We start from the raw sequence: 19,968 nt of genomic DNA, 5'->3' as shown, positions 1-19,968 counted from the left end.
ATTCTTTGAAATACTGATTGCCCTTGTATTATCACATAGAATGGAGATGGGTGGAGTACATGTGATCTGAATGTCTTGCAATGTTTGCATCATCCAAAGGAGTTGTGTGCAACAAGATGCAGCAGCCACATATTCTACTTCAGCTGTAGATAATGCAATTGAACTTTGTTCTTTCTGAACCAAGACACGAATCTGGAACCCATATAGAATGCACCACCACTGTCACTTTTTCTGTCATCCACGCTTCCTGCCCAATCTGCCTCTGTATATGCATGAAGTGTGAGCTATGTATCTCTGGGATACCATAAAACAAAGATTTGTGTCCCTTGAAGATATTTAAAAATCCTTTTGACTGCTTGAAGATGTGCTTCCTTTGGATTTGCTTGGAATCTTCCAACTATTCCCACTGCATGCATGATGTCTGGTCAGGTACCTGTTAGATAGAGCAAAATACCAATCATGGATCTGTAGGTTGGTTGATGTACTACTGCTGATTCATCATTTGCACTGAGGCTGCATCGTGTTACCATAGGAGTACATACTGGTTTAGAATATTCCATTCCATATTTCTTCAAGATCTGCTTGAGGTACTTGTTTTGTGATAGAAAAATACCATCGTTATTTTGTTGAACTTGTAAACCAAGAAAATATGTGAGCTCACCAAGAAGGGACATTTCAAATTCTTTTTTCATTACCAAAGCAAAGTTTTGACTCATGGCTTCTTCATTACTACCAAAAATGATATCATCAACATACACAACAAGTATTAGCAATTTATCATTGTCAATTTTTATATATAGATTGCTATCAGCTGATCCTTTTGAAAAACCTTGTTGATGAAGGTATTTGTCAAGACGATAATACCAGGTCCTTGGAGCTTGTTTTAGACCATAGAGAGCCTTTCTGAGTCTGCATACAAGTTTTGGATCATTTCCAAGGATGAATCCATCTGGTTGCTCAATATATACTTCTTCCTCTAGGTCTCCATTAAGAAAGGTAGATTTCACATCCATTTGATATACTTTGAACTTTTGAAAGCTAGAAAGAGCAAGGAACATTTTGATGGCTTCAAGTCTAGTGACAGGTGCAAAATTTTCTTCAAAGTCTATACCTTCTTGTTGAGCATACCCTTTACAAACAAGTCTGGCCTTGTTTCTAATAACTTCTCCATTTTCATTTAGCTTGTTTTTGAATATCCATTTGGTTCCTATGACATTCTTATCATGAGGTCTAGGAACTAATTCCCAAGTATTATTCTTTTCAATTTGCTCAAGCTCTTCATTCATGGCCTTGACCCAACATTCATCTTTGCATGCTTCATGTAAATTTTGCGGTTCGATGGAAGAAAGTAAAGCTAGATAGATTGAAGCTTCTGTAATAGTTCTTCTTGTCTGCACACCTGCCTCTTTCTGTCCCAAAATTTGAGTCTCTCGATGATTTTTCTGAACATATCTAGATGGAGTCTTTTCTTTTGCCGTTATCTACTCTTTTGGTGCTTCATTGGTTTCTTCTTCTTCAGCATTAGTCTGATTTGATGTGGAAGGATAATCCTCATCATCTTCCCACTCTTCAGTTTTTACCTGCTTTGGATTTTCGCCTGCTTCATCAACCACAACATCAATACTTTCAACAATTTTTCCTAGTCTTTTATTATAACACTTGTATCCTTTACTTCGGGAAGAGTAACCAAGGAGAATGCCTTCATCTGCTCTAGGTTCAAACTTGCCAAGTTTTTCATCAGTCCTTTTGATGTAACATTTGCTTCCAAAAACTTTGAAGTATTTTACAGTAGGAGTCTTACCATACCAAAGTTCATGAGGAGTTTGAGTGCTATTTACCCGAACATTCGTTTTGTTGAGAATAGTGACGACAGTAAATGTAGCTTCACCCCAGAAGGTTGCAGGAGTTCCAGACTCATCTAGCATAGCACGAGCCATTTGTTGAACAGTTCTATTCATCCTTTCTACCACTCCATTTTGCTGAGGAGTCCTTGCGGTAGAGAATTCCCTTCTTATTCCATGTTCTTCACAGAAGTTGAAGAATTCATCCAAGGTAAATTCTCCTCCTCGATCAGACCTGAGGCATTTGATTTTGCGATCTGATTCATTTTCAACCAAAGCTTTGAATGCTTTGAACTTTTCAAATGCTTCGTCTTTATTCTTTAGAAGTCCTATCCAACACATTTTGGAAAAGTTGTTAATGAACAATATAAAGTATTCTTCTCCATGAGGTGACTTTTTCCTTGATGGACCACATAAATCAGTATGGACAAGTTTAAGCGGCTTACTAGCTGATCCTTCCTTCTCAGGGAAATGTGTTCTAGTTTGCTTACCAAATTGACATGATTTTCATATTGTATTTTCTGGAATTCTGATGTCAGGAAGATTGCGAATAGCATGGAATTTGCATGCTTTCCTTATCTGAGGGAAGCTTAGATGCCCCAATCTTCTGTGCCATAGCCAATGTTCATCATTTTTGCTTAGATAACATTGTTGTTGTCCTCCCTTGAGTATGTATAAATTATTTGGAGTTCTTATGTCTTTGATCACTGTTTCTCCTATATCAAGCTCACGAACAACACATCCATTTGATCGAAATACTACTTCATTTCCTTTGATCACACATTTGACTAACACTCAATAGATTATGCTTTAAACTATCAACATACATAACATTCCCAGCTTTGACCTTTTCTTTTAAGAGAACAAAGCCTTTACCTTTTATGACTGCAGGGTTGTCATTTCCAAATGAGACCTTCCTTTCCTTTTATAAGGCACTATATGACTGAAGTTTTTCTTTATCACCTGTCATGTGTTTCGAGCATCCACTATCGATGTACCATTGATTTTCTTGTCCTTTTGCATATAAGGCTATACCACATCTTTTGTTTTGCGGTTCTTTCTTTTTCCATGTTTTGCGACCCAATGAAGCTCGCTCCTTGTGAGATGTTTTCCGAAATTTACTTATGCATTCAGAGTCTTCATGACCGAAGTTGTTACAGATAAAGCATTCTATTTCATTTTCAAGAGCAGAATAGTTATTGTAGGTCCCTTTCATGATCCCAGTCACATTCCTTTGATTTTGTACTTCTCTAGTCATGATGGTCTTGTAAGAAACACATTGAGCAGCTTTGTGCCCAAAGTTATGACATGAAAAACATTGGCCATTAAAGAAATTCTTGCAATTATCGAATCTACTGACCTGATGATTGTAGTTTCCATTGACATTCTTGAAGCAAATTAAGAATGATTTACCTATGGTTGGTTATAGCTTCTATTCATCCTTGAAGTAGATTGAACTCGATTTACCTGGTGATCTGCTTTAAGCCTCTGCTGACAATTGTCAACCTGTTCATTTCTCCTTGCTGCATCAAGATATATTTTGGAGGTTGATGGCTTCTGTGCTTGAGATGGTTCTTCAGTCTATCCAAGACATGTCTTTATCAGAGGAGAACGCTGCACTTTGATAATTTCATCTAAATTTTCTGATCCTTTAGCAAACTTAAGATTTAGAGCTTTTTTTTTTCTCAATTTCTTTTCTTCGACCCACAAGTTCACATTCTAACTTTCATTGTGTTTTCCCCTTTCAACAAGTTGGAATGTAAGAGTATCTATTATCATAATCTTTTCTTTTAAACATATTTTAAGTTTATAAATTTCTTCATAGAGACCATCTTCATCTAAAGCATCCAAGAAATCATCATCTTCAAAAGCCATCAGAAGTCTATAATCATTACTATTTTCATCTTCATCACTATTTGATAAACCATCACTATCTTCATGCGTATAGTAGCTCTTCTTATTTACACTTTGTTTTCTATTCCATTTTGCTGATTCCTTACCTTTATCAAGCTTATATTTGTGAGGACATTTGGTAGTATAATGACCTACTCTTCCGCAAGCAAAACATTTGAAAGGTAGCTTACCTCTACATCTTCTAGAACCCTGTTGAAGGTTCTTGACAAAGTTTGATTCTTCCTCTACTTCTGACGTATGTCCTGACTCATTGAGTTCTCCTTTTCCTGAAGCTTTGAATGCGGCTTCTCTCGTATCTGATGGACCCCCTTTTCTCATTTCGAAAGCAGTTAGGATTCCGTGCAGCTGTGACATAGTAATACTCTGAAGATCCTGCTTTTCTTCTATGGTATAAACTTTTGATTCAAACTTAGAAGACAATGATCTTAGAACCTTTTCAACTAAAGTAACTTCTTTTATATCTTCACCCAAGTTTTTCATGCCATTAACAATCTCATCTATACGTAAGAAATAATTAGCTACACTTTCATCATAGTGCATTCTGAGAGTTTCATATTGAATTCTGAGAGATTGTAGTTTTTCACGTTTTACCTGATCGTCTCCTTCATAGCTTAGAATGATCTTGTCCCATATTTCTTTGGCGGTTTTGAGCTGCATAACCTTGACGAATTCTGATTGTGACAGAATCCCCAATAGAGTATTGACATCCTTTGCATTTGTTTCATACTGCTCTTTACCTACCGTATCTGTAGGAGTTGTTGATGGAAATGTGTATCCTCCTTCCACGATATCCCAAACTTTTGTTCCAAGAGAAGAAATGTACCATTCAATTTGAACTTCAGTGCTTGGCCTGGATGCCACTGGAATTTTGTTTAATAATTTGTTAAAATGGGAATTAAAGTCCTTGATTGGTTCTTTAGATTCAACTTTTAGGTTGGAGAGATCATTAAGAAGCGTAGCGGTTGAGCGGTCATCTCCAAACTTGGTTAGGAATTGTTCCTGAAATTCCAACTATGGACTATGAAAATACTAATGATCCTGCCGATCCTTGTAAAGTATAAGGGAATAATCATACAACTGCATCTTCTTCTACAACTCCATTTATATTTATGGACAACATGAAGTTGTTTATGTGTTCTTCGGCAGGAATACCATCATCGGGATTGAATTTTGGCAACCATTTCAATGGATGAGCAGGTAATGGATGCAATGGTCCTGCCATTTGAACAAATCCTGGATTTTTCCATGGTCTTTGAGCCATTATGGGTATCTATGTGGAAGAGGATGCATCAGTGGTTGATGGTGATTGGGTAGAGGAGGATTGTGCTCATGTACAAGTGTAAATCATGATCTGAGATGGTGAGGTGGATGATTGAATTTGTGATGAAGATGATGAAATGAATGAGGGAGTTTGTGGTGATGATGAAAGAATCTCACTATGAGTTTCAGACTCTATTTTCTTAGTTTTCCTTCGAGGAGGAGGAAGAGGAAATTCAAACAGAGGAATTCCAAAATTTTCACTATGTGATCTAGTTAATCTTCTAAAGGAAGGAAAATGTGAAGAAACATTGGCTTGAGATAATTCAGATTCTTCTTGAGACAGAGAAATCCCTTGTAATTTGTGAATTAAAGACTGATCTTCGAGAGTTTCTGCAAAAGTAGGTTGATCTGATTTCTTGGGAGAAACACTAGTGGATTGTAAGGATTTCTTCACAACTTCACGTTTAGGATTTGGGGATTTTGAATGTGACCTAGAAGTCGGAGGTGATGGTGAGGGAGTTTTACTTTTAGAATGGCTTTTTGATTTAGATTTTCATGCCATTCACCGTTGTGGCCCTCCTTTTAGCACCAAAATGTTGAAGCGTCGAAATTTGCCACGACAACATGGGGGATAACCACCCGGTCTAGACCTTAAAAGCAACTCCTTTTCCATTTGGTATAGTGGATTTGACTGGGGATAATGGGACCAATTTCCTAGAGAGGATTGATTTGATAATGTTGTTGGGGTGATATAAGATATACTGAAGAATGATTCAAATAAGAATGTTTTAATCTAAATAATAAACACATGCATCTATCTTAATCTAACATTATCTTGCTATAAATATACCCCGGAATAAACTAAGATATGCGATCTTCAGAGATGTCTCAAAGCAACTGGTAATGAAGATTATTCAACTGCTAAAAGAAACAAAATCGTGAATGATGATTGTTTTGGATAAATAGTTAGACAAAACAATTTAGAAAACTTTATCGCATATAGTAATTGTTCATGTATTCAATAAGGAATCAAAGCTGAAACATCATACAAAAGTGAAATAATGTAAAACTATAACTCAGATTTTCATACATAAGACAATCAAAGAAAGAGTATTGCTAATGCATAAATAAAACATGATCATATGATAAAAGTACCATATATGAAAGGTCTTGCTCATGGGCTCAACAATATTGATCCACTTTCATCCAATCAAATACACTCTAAGAGTACATAAGTGCAATTTTAGTAGAGTATGCTTCGATATTCAAGAAAAATAGATCATGTTCCAATAATTTCATCAAAACCTTCACAAAAATACAGAAGTGTAATGTCTTGTAAAGTGTTTTTGATAAAATCCTGGACCCCTCTCTAAATGCATGAGAGGGGTTTAAATACTATAATACATGCCTCAAAAATAGATTATTACAAAAAAGGCTGAGGAGGTTTCAAACAACCTTCCTCAAAGTAAGCAAAAATAAAACTAAAAATAGAATTAAACTAATGACAAGCTTCTTTCAACTTGAATTATCTTAGTCGGCTACTTGATCTTTGAGATTGCAAATATCGATCATTGGTTTGACCTGGGGTGGCTGGCCGATTGTGGATTTTAACTGTCCTGCAAATATGGCATCTGATAGAGCTGGCACCATTTTTTGTGCAGAGGTAGTTAAGCATCATAGAGTCATCCATTGGCTATGTGGTTTTACCAAATACTACCAGTATGTCTCCCAATCCAATTTGGTCAGCTGTTTGATTGCTTCTTCTTTGGTCTGAGCTGTTTGTTTCCACTGTTGTTCCAGTTGTTTGATATCTGGGAGAGCCCCTAGTATGCATTCTTTGACAAGGTTGGCACTGTGGAGGTTTTCATTAATGACCTCAATTATGCTGTTTGTTGCACCTGCTGCTATCGCTGTCGCCCTTTCTGTCTGCTTTAACTGTGTATCCCAATTTGCAAATAGAATGTCTTTATGGGATTCTTCTATTTTTGGTAGATCAACCTTTCTTCCCTCATCAAATTCCTGCTAGGTAATAAATTCAGAAATATTTTTATGGATTTCTTCATATTCAAACCTCAGATCAATCACTTGGTTTGTCAATTTATTACTTGTCTCACAATAAGGATTGATTTGTGATATTTTTCCAGTAGAACATCTCTTGTTGTTGTATCAATAGGGAATTTAGCTTGATTGCTTCTTCGATGAACTCATCTGTCTGAGGGCTATCTTTAAATTTGTCTACCATGGCATGTATTTGGAAAATATGGGAGTCTTTTTTTGACATGCTTGTCTGGTGTTGTAACCTAATTTGCTCGAATTCCCTCTGAAGCTAAGCTGCTTGTTGATTGGTACTCCATTTCTCTTGTTCCAATTGATGTTCAAGCAGTTGAATTCTCTGTTCTTTCTCTTTTAGTAGTAGCCATACTTCTATTGCTTTATCAATGGTCGTTGTGGCATAGGCGCCTGCAAACTGTGACAACTTCGTAAGGTTCTCTGATGGGTCAACATGAGTGTCTTTCCACACAACTTCCATTGATTCATTCTCTAGAGTTGCAACAGTCGTGGTGTCTAATTTACTCTTATTTATTTGTCTTTTAACCATAGCCTTATGTGTAGGGATATAGAATATGTCGAGTGGAGGTATCTCTTCAATTTTTAAGACAATTTCAGAAGTGGGAAAAGCTGGAATAACCTCAATATCTTGAGTGTTTATAGCCTCTTGCTATGTTGTCTCTGGATTTTCTCTATGCTGAGTCTGTTTGGGGGTCTGAAATATATAGGTTTCCTCAATACTTGTATCTTTTTAGAGCTTTTTAATGAATTTCTCCCATTCCTTGTCTACGTCAATGACTGGAATCTTCCCTGTTTGAGTTGAAGTGGAGCCGACCTCTGTCTATTTCTTAGCCAAGGCCTGTTTGGCCGTTTCCTCAATATGTCCTTCTGTATCTTTCTCATAACCTTTATTAGGACTCCCTTCTCCATTCTAAGATTGTTTCTCTAACTGTTCTGACTCATGAGTTTATTTTTCTTGCGTTTCCTCATCAAAATTTTCCTTTGAACTTCTCTCCAGGCTCATGCTAGGAGTAGGTTCTCTTATTTTCTCAATTTGTAATAGTTCCAATGGGACCTTTAACAATATTTTATTCCTATATACATGAAAAGCATTAATATCATCTAGGCTTAACTATAGTGATGCTAAATTTAGGACCTGTGCAAATTATTCAGCTCCTTGAAAGAGGTCATCAAATGGATCCTCTTCATAAGTAAACTGTCTGAATTTAACCATGGTGGTGAAGTCTTTAGCAACTTGATTTGGGTCATACTGTCGCCTTGAAATCGTGGCCAATTTTATAGATGTGATATTCTTTATTTCCATTGTTGCGTGCCCATAGTTGTGCAGTGCGAAAGCGCCACATTGTAGTGGAAAGGTTGGCCAAATAATATTTTCATTTCCTTCAAGGATTTGGTTAAACCATCCCCTGTTGTCTGGTAAGCTATCTCTCTTGCCAATAGCTTTTCTGGAACATAATATGGGAGGACATGTGGAGCTGTAATGCTCCCAAAAATTATGATATAAGTAAATGTTTCTTTACCGGGTGCAAGCCCCGGAAGTGATGATTGATGCTATGCGATTCATTTCACTAGTTTCAATCCCACTTCTTCACCCCTGTGAGCATCACCCGATGCAATGAGTGCTAAGTGAACTATTCAAAAATCATGAGAAATTAGTCAGTTACGACTACCTCTCATGGAAATGGTCATACGTGAATGACTTACTTAACGCAGTTGAATCCCAAAATGATATCTAATAAATGTTTCTTCACCGAACCATCTTGTGACTGGCAAGATGTCTGTCTTGGCTTCTTCGGAAATCTTGGGGGCTGTTTTATCAAAAATGGTTTATAAATAGGAAACATAATACCATGGGAAATTTTGTAAAAACGGGAACTAAATTGGGATTCCCAGAAGATTTTATGATACACATGGATGGGGAGAGGGTTCTGTACAGTCCACTTCCAACCCATGTTTGGAAATTGAGAGCAAAAACAAATGGTGTCCATTACATAAGTGCTCATATAAAATGGGGGAATAATTCACGAGGAAATAATTGTCTTTTGCCTATATTCTCTAATAGCCATAGATAATTTGTTTGATAAAATCTGACTCCAATTCATAATCACTGCGTTAACCGATGCATCAATTAATGGAAGCCATTCTATAGAAAATTCGGTACTATCAGCTTTCTTAAATAAGCTACACATCATCGCAACTACGAAATTATGTGGAGCCGAGAGGGATGAAATTGGGTACATACCGGATTTATCCCATTTGAATTTGCCTGAGCCTGACCTCTAGGTCTGTGTAACATCTAATGGGTCCTCGTTCTCTTTGGTAAAATGCTCAAAAAAATCTTTATCATAGAGCTTTTGAGGCTCTGGTAGATGGTACATTTGGCGCAAGTTGTCTAGTGGGAAAGAACCCATGACCTCATGTCTTGCATTTCTAAAAGTTCTATATGAGATATTCACATTGTCAATTACCCATTTCACCATATTTGTATATGGTAATATCTTTGGCCTTGCAGCTATTCTATGTAAAAACGAACACGCTAACTCAAAGTAGGAAGCATCAGATGATACTTCGACATCAACTGTTACCTTAGTTTCCAGTGGCCTGGGTTTCTCTTCTTCCAGTAAGTTATACATGGCTTGACACGATGTGGTTCCTCCGTCTTTGCTGTAGGTGGTATCGGAGAAGATTGGCGTCATTTTTTATTTCTCAGACGTAGTAACTTTTCCCTTCTTTGCCATCTTTCCAAATGTTGTTTCCTTCGGAGGGTTCCCTGAAATTAAGCAATGGAGATTATCAGATAAACACACAGAGTGAAAATGACAATGAAAATACAATGATTCAGTTAATTCCAAAAAGATGACAAGGAAGAAGCTTTTATTCAAAAATGCAGATGAAAAGATATCAAATTACGTTGAGCCTTTTTAAACATAAATGCCATTAAAACTCATTAAATACACACTAAGATCTTTTTATTATTTCCTTTATTACTCATTTAAACCATCACATCGCAAATGGGTAAGAAATACTTCAAGTTGATGAGTTAAAGTGCGCGATGCCGATTAGGTGATTGTGATAAACATTATTGCAATATTGAAAATAACAACATCGCACTTTTAGTAATGTGTTATTTTGAATTTATTTAGTATTTTGTGACATGCGATGTGAGTGGTGTACCTTTTATCTTTTTGAGCGCATTTCATTTGAATGAATAATTATTGCATAAAGAGAGTTTTTACTATCTTCCGGACGTGATCTAAGTTATAACAATTTTTTGCAGAATTAAGTCGGGTCTGGGTCATATCACATTTCGTAACTTTTCATGGTTCACGAGATTGGCCTTTGTGTAAAAGCTGCAATGTGATGAGTGTTTGGCTTGTTATGTCGTAATATTGCAAATCACGTATTCTAAAGTTTTTGGTTGTTTATGCTTTTATGAATGTTGCTATGCGATTATGATATGTATTTTATTTTGTAAGAAATTATTTTAAGCCTTAGTTTTAATTAAAAGTTTAATGTTACCATAAGTCTATTACGGTGGTCCCTCTTGTTGCAATTCATAGATCCCGATTATTAATTAACCTTTGACACACATGGTCCAACGATATGCGATAAAGCGAGAATAGCTAGTCACAAAGGGATTTTGGCTTGATACCTTATGTTTATCTAGAAATTTATTTCTAATAATTCAAAAAGGAAGCACTTAAGTTCTAAGTTTTTTGGAGAAATTTATAAAGGGTTCCCATTTATCAATAGAATATTAACTATTAAATCAATAAATGGGGGGGGGGGTGTTGTTGAATAGTACAACACCTTGTCATCAATGTTTTATGATATGCTGCCTTGAACTTTAGTAGGTTGTTCTCATATTTGCTCCATGGATAACCTTTTTGCAGTAAATCTTGTTTGTGGTTTCTTGGAAACCTTTACCAGCTTAGGATAGAAATGAAGCTTTTTTCCTTTTTTTCCTGTCAGATTGGGCAATTGAAATCTATGGTCTTTTGACTGAGCTTTCTATTGCTTGTTGAACATCCTTTTCCACTGATGAAGGTGTATATTTTTTGCTCCATGGACTATCTGAGAGTTCAATTGTCAACTTGGATGAATCCAAAAATTCTTTCCATGATTGTTGTTTCTTCCTCAACCCTTCCTCCACTAACAATTTGATCAAGGAGAAATGAAAGAGACTCGGCTCCACTTGACTCTTCTTACCTTGAACCTTATCTTCCATTTTACCAATTCTCCTAAATAAGTAAAATGGTATATGTAAAGGGCGTTTACCTACAAAATGCATCAACAACTTGAAGTGGTACTGATAAACCCTCCCAAATCAGCCTTCACAAGTGAAGTATCTTTGAATCAGCTTAAGTAATTCGTTGTAAGGTCCAATAAGATATTCTCTTGGCAAAATAGCCCCATATTCTTTGTTTTTATGCTTTGGCTTCAAAAAATATTTGTAATTGACCATATCTAATGGCATGCCCTTGAACCATTGTTCTCTATGCAAAGGGATCTCTGTAGCAGTTGAGATAGTAACCTATGAAACTGGGAAACTCAATTATCCAACATTCTTTGGTAACCTAAACACTGTAACCTTGTATCTTTTCACAAAATTTTATGCAAACAATATGCTCAAATGCAACCCTAATAGCTAGATTTGAATTCACCAAGGTAAAGTCTTGAGGATCAAATCAAACTATGTCACCCCCTCTGTACATCTTCTTCTTATTTGGTGTTGTCATTACTCACAATGAAAAACATCTAAGGTTTCAAAATGCAATGACAATGCTCAACAACTTAGCGCAAAAAAAATGCAACAATAGTGGAATTAGGGTTTGGGTGATGGTTTTTAGCAAGCTTTTGAATGGTAAAGTCTTGTGTTTAAAATCTTAAACTGCACAAATTTAAGTCACAGGTAAAAACGTAGCGACAATTTGCTTATGTGCGCAGAAAATTATAAAAGCAAAGGTGCAACGAGGAAAATACAACAAGTTTCTGAGGGTTGAAAGGTCATCTGGGTGCTCTCCTTGACTGTTAAAGATGAATTAGACTACATACAACATGAATTATTCCAGAAAAGAGAGATTTGAAACCTAAATGTGGTCATGGTGGCAAGAAAACCCTCGATTTTCAAAAGCACAATGAATCCCATGCAGAAAAAACACAACAACTCTTGTTTGGTATCCATGGAAACTGAGGAAGATAAGTAACGTGCTTGATGGATTTTTGAATTCTATAACATGTCTTTGTAATCATCCACGTGGTCCGGGTCTCCCTTTAACTTCAATGCTGAATTTTCAAATCAAAATGTTTAAGCGCAATGCAAAGGAGAAGCGCAACAACAACTCATGATTACAAGGAAATGATGTACTACCATATTTAACCATGCAACTAATTGAAAATACACCACTAACTGTCCCAATGATGAGAAACCAAACCCATTATTTACTTGTATCCATGACCAGATGACACAATAACCCTAGACTTACTAAACCTAGACCTTTTAAGAAATTAATAACTTGATTTATTTAATCACTCAAAACTTTAGTATATCCTATCTTAAATTGACATTAAGACTTGATCTCTATGAGATCATAGAAACACTTTAAAAATTGACCAGAATAATAAAAAGATGAGACTTGACTTATATTACTATAACATAGGACTCTAACATAAGGTAAAGCTAACTTACTCTGTCATAAGCTCTAGAGAGGTCCACTTTGATCACCATTGATCTTTGATTTTCGCCTTGATTAATTGGATGCTTTCCCAAGTTACCCCAATTATCTTGTGGATTTGAGTCTTCTTTCCAAAAACCTAAATGACTTCCCTAAGATTTGTTTTGATAAGACATTTTTTAGTCTTTTGGTAATGACCTCCAAGATAATTTTGTAGATACAGTTGCATAAGGATATTAGTCGAAGGTTTTCAAATGTTGTTGATCCTCTTTTGGTGTCAAATCAATGAAAGTAGTACTATAATCCTTGAGTATTTTCCCTATGTTTCTTGTAGACTCCTCCACCCTCAGATATTCTTTGATGAATTCATAGCATCCTATGAATAATTCTATTGGTAGGCCATCAAGTCCAGGGCTTTCATCCCTTTGGACACTATGTAAAGTTTTAAGCAACTTATATTTCCCCACTTCTTTCATTAGGTCAAATTGGTCCTCATTTTTTACAAAACTTGGAAAAAAATCTATGAGTCTTATCGCTTCAACAATAGTAGACTTAGAGTCCTCTTTGAAAAGATTGGAGAAATAATTGATTCCCTAAGTTATCGTGTCTTTAAATTTTTGTTGCCCACATATTGTTTCCTTTGTCAATCTTCCAAATAATTTATTATTTTTTCTATCATTTTAATATTGGAGAAATAATTTAAGAGTTTTCATCACCTTATTGAAGCCAAATGCCTTGTTCTTGCACATCCATTCCTTCTCTTTCCTTGGTAAGATATTCCACCTTTATTCTTCGAGTTGCTTTGCTTCCAATTTTAGGGCCTTGGTCGAGTATCAAAACCCTTCATCATTATATTGTATATCAAGTATTTCTTCCTCTTCTCTAAGAATCCCATCATTTTTTTTTCTTTTTTTTCTTTTTCTTAGCCCATTGGGCTACTACCTTCTTTACCTCTTTCATGTTTTATTGTAATTGAAGTGTGCTCTAGTGTTTAATACATTTTTTTTTTTAACAAGAACGGTTATAGGATTTCATTATCTGCTTGGCTAATGGCCACACAATCGGTTACAAAGGGAGGAGAAATTTCCAGTGTGCCTTTCTACCAGGAGGGAATTGGATTTTGCTTTTATCGACTTCCTCTTTTTACAATTATCAAAGTGCACTTTTGTTGCTAATTGTCCTAGCTGAAAGATACAGACGAACTAATTTAAAAGATAGCGGTAAAACATGGCTTTTTACAGGATAGGTGCCCACAGAATTTCCTTATTTTTGAGAATAGTTCTAGCCTCTAAGTGGACTGCAATGTTTGCTTGGGTGTCTGCTGCTTTATTATTTGTTCTCAGTACATGAAAATAAGTCAAGTGTAGAGACTTTGATATGCTTTTGATTCTTGTAAATAACCTTGCTAGCTGCATATCTGTTGGGTTGGAGTTAGTCGCCACTGCTCTTATGATTACTTGGGAGTCTCCAAAGATATTTTCTTCCCGAATTCCCAGCTCTTTGAGGAAAATTACACCTTGAAAGAGGGCCAACACCTCGGCTTGCATGCTAGATGTGTGGCCTAGACCCTAGGTGAAATTATGTGGAGAAGTGTTCTCTGGCATAATAATGTGCCCTCTAGCCCCGGCCTTCCCTGGGTTCCCTTTAGCTGCTCCATCAAAGAATAGGGAGGGAATTGATTGCTTGGACAACCAAACCTGAAAGTCTATCTCATTTTTCCTGATTTGACAATCTTCAAGAGCTGGGGGTGAGCTTCTTGGCTTGTGGAAGCTAAGCTTAAGGGCAGAACCCAGTTCTTTGTCTTGCTGACTAAGATTTGAGTCGTCACCTGTGCATTCTAGCCACTCATTTAATTGGCATTTCACTGAGTTGGATACTATTCTATGATCCTGAGCTTTGTTACAGAATATCCTCCTGTTCCTTTCTAACCAAACCTGCCAACTAGTGAATTTTGGCAGTGCACTCCAAGCTGATCTGATCGTTTTGTTTTTTGGTTGAATACCTGGATATCTGGCCATCCAGCCCGCGAAGAGATATTGAACAGAAGTGGGAAAATTGAGATCGAAATTCCAAGGTTCCGGCAGCTCTTGCCAGATAGAGATTGTGTAATTGCATTCAATCATAATATGGAGGGCGGTTTTAGAGTTTGCCTTGCAAAGAATGCATCTGGATGGTCCATTGAATCCTCTTTTTTGGAGTCTGTCCTCAGTGAGGATTTTTTGGTGGCAGAGAATCCAGCAAAAGTGGTCTATTTTGGGAATAGAGGGGTAATTCCATATGCCTGCCCAAGGGGCAGGATTGGGAGGCACGTGGGGCAGCTATAGATACTTAGAGTATCCCTGCTTGACTGTGTAACTTGCTCATTTTTTCCCCCAGCCTCTCGCATCCTTCCTGCATGCGTGGATCGGGTCCAGTGCGTGTAGATGAGAACTGAGCACTATCCATTCAGTTTGCAAGACGCTGGGCATAGATAGTTGTTTCCAACCCACCTAGGAATCCTCTGTCCACAACGAGATGTCCCACAGAGTGTGGATGTTTGCTGCAGCAAGCTAGGTCCTTAACGTTGTAAAATTTCCTGATTCTTCCAGAGGAGGGCGATCCAGTATTTTGTCACTCCATAACTGTATTCGCTTTCCGTTTCCAGGGATGCAATGCGCGTGGTTTTTTATCTTCGGAGTGATTCTGTTAATGAAGCTACTGAAGCGTGTTCTGAATGTGTTTTTTGGCTGATCTAAACACCTGAGCCTCGTTCCTCTAAAATATTTCCTCCATAATGCGATCTGTGCCCAGTTTGGGTTAGGGACAATAATTTTCCAAATTAATTTGGCTCCCATAGCTAGATTTTGAGCCTTGAGGTCTTTAAGGTTCAGTCCCCTTTCAAGAGTTGGTTTTGTGACTGTTTCCCAATTGATTAGGGAGAATCTCTTATCATTTTGCTTGCCGCCTTTCCAGAAAAACGCCTGATTAATTCCTCCATCTTATTGATAATTCCCACAGGTGCCAAGAGGACAACGAAATTGAAGATCGGAAGACTGCTGAGAACTGCCTTGATGAGCACTGCTTTGCTGGCGATGTTGAGCCAAGAGGATCCCCAGGATTGCATCTTTGCTTTGAATTTGTCTAGAAGAGGAGACCAGTCTTTGCTTGACGCCCTCTTATTGAATATTAGAAACCCAAGATATTTGAATGAGGACCAAATAGTGGAGGCTACAAATCCCATACATCTAGCTATGGAATTTGCAGTGGAAGCAGGGATATTCCAGAAAAATATTTGACATTTCCCCTTATTTAACACACTTCCTGAGATCTTACAGAAGTCGTCCAAAACTGCTTTGAAGTTAATAGCTGATTGCGATGTGGCAGCTCCCAGTAGAAGAGTATCATAAACAAAAAGGGCATGGTTGATGCGTTTCACCCCTCTTGCAATGCACAACCCGGTAATAGCATGTTCTTGCTGCTTTTTATTGAAATAGAAACTGAGAATAGAAGCTTGAATGACGAAGAGGAGGGGTGAGAGAGGGCACCCCTGCCTCAACCCTCTAGAAGATTTGAAAAAATCAGTGGCCCTTCCATTCACTGGAGGGGCAATCCAAGGTTCCGATATGCAAGCTTTTATCCACTTTATGAGGCCTTGCCCGAATCCCATTTTATACATTACATCAAACAAAAACCTATGTCTAACACGATCAAAGGCATTAGCTAGATCTAGTTTGATAACCGGTTTTGGTTGGAATGAATTGCCTCTTGCACCAGCACGAAGTTGCCCACCAGCTGCCTGCCTTTGATGAATCCCCCTTGATTGTCCGGTATGATTTTGGGGGGGGGATCTTTTCAACCTGTTTGCTATCACTTTGGTGATCACTTTGTACCCAATGTTACATAGTGAAATTGGGCGAAATCTGTTGAAGGAGTTTGCCCCTTTTTCCCTAGGGATGAGGGCGAGAAATTCCAAATTTGTGCAGCCTCCAATCTTCTGACAGTCCCGGGATTTCTGAATCATTTTGAGGAATTCCTTCTCAATTATCTGCCAGCAGGTTTGTAAAAATCTCGGTGTGAAACCGTCCGGGCCCGGGCTTTATCTGGGTCCATGGTGAAGAGGGCCTCCTTGGTATCCTTATGCGTGATTTTACTTTCTAGAACCTGGTTCATTTTGGGGGTGATGAGCTTAGGGACAACATCTAGTAGGCTGTCATTTTGTTCAGCTCCTATATCTTCTCTATACAGCTTCTCAAAATGTTCTGAAGCTGCCTTTTTTATGCTTGCAAAGTCCTTTATAACGCTGTTTTCTTCTTTTATTTCAATGATGGAGTTCCGTCCTTTCCTAGCTTGAGCTTGTTTGTGGAAAAAGGAGGAATTCCTGTCTCCAGCTTTGAGCCAAAGACTTCTAGATTTGAGCCTCCAGTACTCCACTTCAGCCAGGCATGCCTTATGGAAGTTTTGCTGAAGCTTGGCCTCCTTTTCCAGATCTTCTTTTGAAATTTCAGCTGTTTCAAGATGAAGATGCTGGATTTCAAGTTCTAATTAAGATTTTTTCCTTTCCACAGCTGGGTTGGGCAGGGTCTTGGCCCAATTTTTTAGCATGGCTTTCACTCTTCTAAGTTTTTCCTCCCACACATAGAAGGCAGAACCCTTGATTGGGTCTTTCCAGCAATCTCTGACCTTATCCATAAAGTTCACCTCCTTGATCCAGAGAGAGCTAACCCTGAATGGAATAGGCCCCAGATCTTTAGTGGTCAACAATTCCAAGCTGATAGGCTTGTGATCTGATGTACTGCTGTGAAGGATGTGTGATCTAGCTTCTAATCCAAGGATCAGGAAGGAACTTTGCACCAAGAAACGGTCCAGTCTTGCTGCTATGTGTCCTAGGCCAGCCCTCTTGTTTGACCATGTGTACTTGATGGTAGTTGGCTTAATATCTATCAGATCCAATTCCTGCATGAGATCCTCTACTGTTTCTCTTTCCAGGTCTCTGACAATACTGCCTCCTCTTTTTTCTGATGAAAGGAGGGTGAGATTGAAATATCCGGCGATGATAATGTTCTCCAAAACTTCCAGATTTTCTAGTTTTTGATGGAATTCCAGCATAATTTCTTTTCACCTGCATTATTAGGAGCATATACATTGACCAGACTAATAATTTCTTTAGATTCTAAATGCTGCAATTTTAACAAAATCCAATGAGTATTCAGGGACTCAGAGATAAGGGAGAACTTATTTAGATTCCAGAGTGACCCAAGTCCTCCTGATGCTCCCCGGGCAGAGGTTGCATGCACTTCGTCTTTTTTCCAAAACTTTCTACTTGCTTGGAGGAAGGCTAAATACTCCATTTTGGTCTCCTGGATGAGGAGGATGTCCGGGGCTTCTAGCCTTATTAGACTGCTCATTGCTTCTTCCTTGGCTTTGGAGCCCACTCCCCTGCAATTCCAGGAGACTATCTTCATTATTTGCTTTTGCTGTGGTGAGCTCCTTTGGAGCTCTGGGTTTGGATCTTCTTCGTCTTCTGGGTTTTTGCTACGAGTTTCTCTAGCGTAGGCTGGCTGCCCTGGAGCTTGTCTTTGTATGTTTCTTGCTCCCTTTTTTCTTTTGTTGACATTTGGCCTCTTGTAGATCTTTTGGGGGTAGACTGCGAATCCCTTATTTCCCCTTCTTCCTATGATTCCTCGGAATCTTGGGTTTCCTCCTCCTCCTCTGACATCTTTCCTTTGGATCTCTCTGGTTCATTTTTAGATTTAGGTGGAGAGACTTATTTCGGGGTTTCTATCTCCTGGGTAATTATGGTTTCAGATCCAAGGATCTCAAATCTATTCCCTTGACTCTCCATGGGTGGCTGTTGAGCAGGGCCCATTTGGGGGGCTCTGGTATTAGCATTTACGGTCTTCCTGAAGGAAGTTTTGGATCTTTTTACCTAATTCCATCCTTCCTCCTTCCCTTTTTCTTCAACCCCTTTGGACAGGCAATCTCTAGCGAAATGTCCGTAGGCTCGACACTTCCAGCATTTGAACGGCAACTGTTCATAGTCCAGTTTCTGAACATGCATCCACGGACCCACCCTTATTTTGATGGCTTCTGGTAGGCCGACCTCCAGGTTCACCTCCACACAAATTCTGGCGCAATCATACTGGTCCCTGTTGTTGGCCCTGTCTATGAATTTCCCAAGGGTGTTTCCGATGTGTTTCAGGGAATCCCAGTTCCACCAATGGACCGGGAGATTGTGGAGTCTTACCCATACCAGAACCGCTGAAGGTACATCCACCGCTGTGTTGAAGTCTGGCGTCCATTTTTTCAGGTACAGCCCTTGGGGCCCCATGAAGTAGGGGCCATTTCTGAAAATAAGATACTTGTCCTCTTTTTCTGAGAATTCAAATAGGAAGTATCCTCTTCCGAGGAAGTAAGATGTTACCTTGTTCTTGATCAGCGGAGCCCAGTTTTTGGAGACCCAATCCTTTGTTGATTTCGGTGAGGGCCAGAGACCTGTAAACTGACCCACTAGAGTGAAATCCGCCAGAGAGAGAGCTACTTGAATCGGACCTTCAGGAGGAAGAGCGATCTCTGGGATGTCTTCAAGCCTTTTCACGAACTTGGCGGCTTCCACAGCTTTCTTCTTGGGCAGTGAGGCCAACAAGGATCTGAAGGCCTCAACAACAGAGGATGGAGAAGGGGAGGAAGGTCCCAGGGGGCGATCCGGCTCCTCCATGGAGATCCAACTCAAACCCTAGCCGACTGCAGCTGGAAGCTAGGGCTTTTGGCGGACAATCCCTGGCCGACAGTAGTTAGAAGATAGGCCTCTCGGTGGACCCTCTCGCAGATACCAAAGGATGTAGGAGTGGGCGAAGCCGCAGGTTTCAGATCCGCAGGGTGCGGATCTCGTGGTGCAGGGCTGAGCGAACGCGAAGCAGCACAGGAAAAAAAGAAGAAAATATTAGTGTCTAATACATTTATTAAAATTCCTTATGATATTAAAAATCAATCAAGACTCTTGGATATTCCGTGTTCCCTTGTTCTATTATTTCATCGAGTGGGATTCAATTTTGATGGTTTAATGTCTAGCAGACCTACTCCTTCTAGATTTATAATAAATTTCTTGAAAGACCATCCATATGAGTGGTAGGTCCCCAAATTATGAATCTCCTAATGCAAAATTTAGGTCTCCCCTTATTTCCACAAAGCCACTGTGAACACAAGCCATATTGAAGAATTTGTACCAATGC

General features: G+C 38.5%; 2 protein-coding genes across 2 annotated transcripts; both read right to left on the bottom strand.

Annotated features, from left to right (window-relative positions):
- Positions 1-16,780: 16,780 nt before the first annotated feature.
- Positions 16,781-17,845, bottom strand: LOC149224618 (uncharacterized). The gene is made up of 2 exons (XM_089388229.1): positions 17,420-17,845; positions 16,781-17,263 (listed from the first exon to the last, which is right to left on the bottom strand). The coding sequence occupies exons 1-2, from the start codon at positions 17,843-17,845 to the stop codon at positions 16,781-16,783; spliced, it is 909 nt and encodes a 302-aa protein (XP_089244355.1).
- Positions 17,846-18,665: 820 nt separating this feature from the next.
- Positions 18,666-19,454, bottom strand: LOC149224617 (uncharacterized). The gene has a single exon (XM_089388228.1). It carries the CDS (start codon positions 19,452-19,454, stop codon positions 18,666-18,668), a length of 789 nt encoding a protein of 262 aa, XP_089244354.1.
- Positions 19,455-19,968: the final 514 nt, after the last annotated feature.

This window comes from Pinus tabuliformis, chromosome Q (assembly GCF_031772625.1).
Source record: "Pinus tabuliformis cultivar Carrire ecotype Pingquan chromosome Q, CPIR1, whole genome shotgun sequence".
NCBI classification, from domain to species: domain Eukaryota; kingdom Viridiplantae; phylum Streptophyta; class Pinopsida; order Pinales; family Pinaceae; genus Pinus; species Pinus tabuliformis.
Note: the sequence above shows the minus strand (reverse complement) of the source record. Positions and strands in the feature narration are given on the sequence as shown.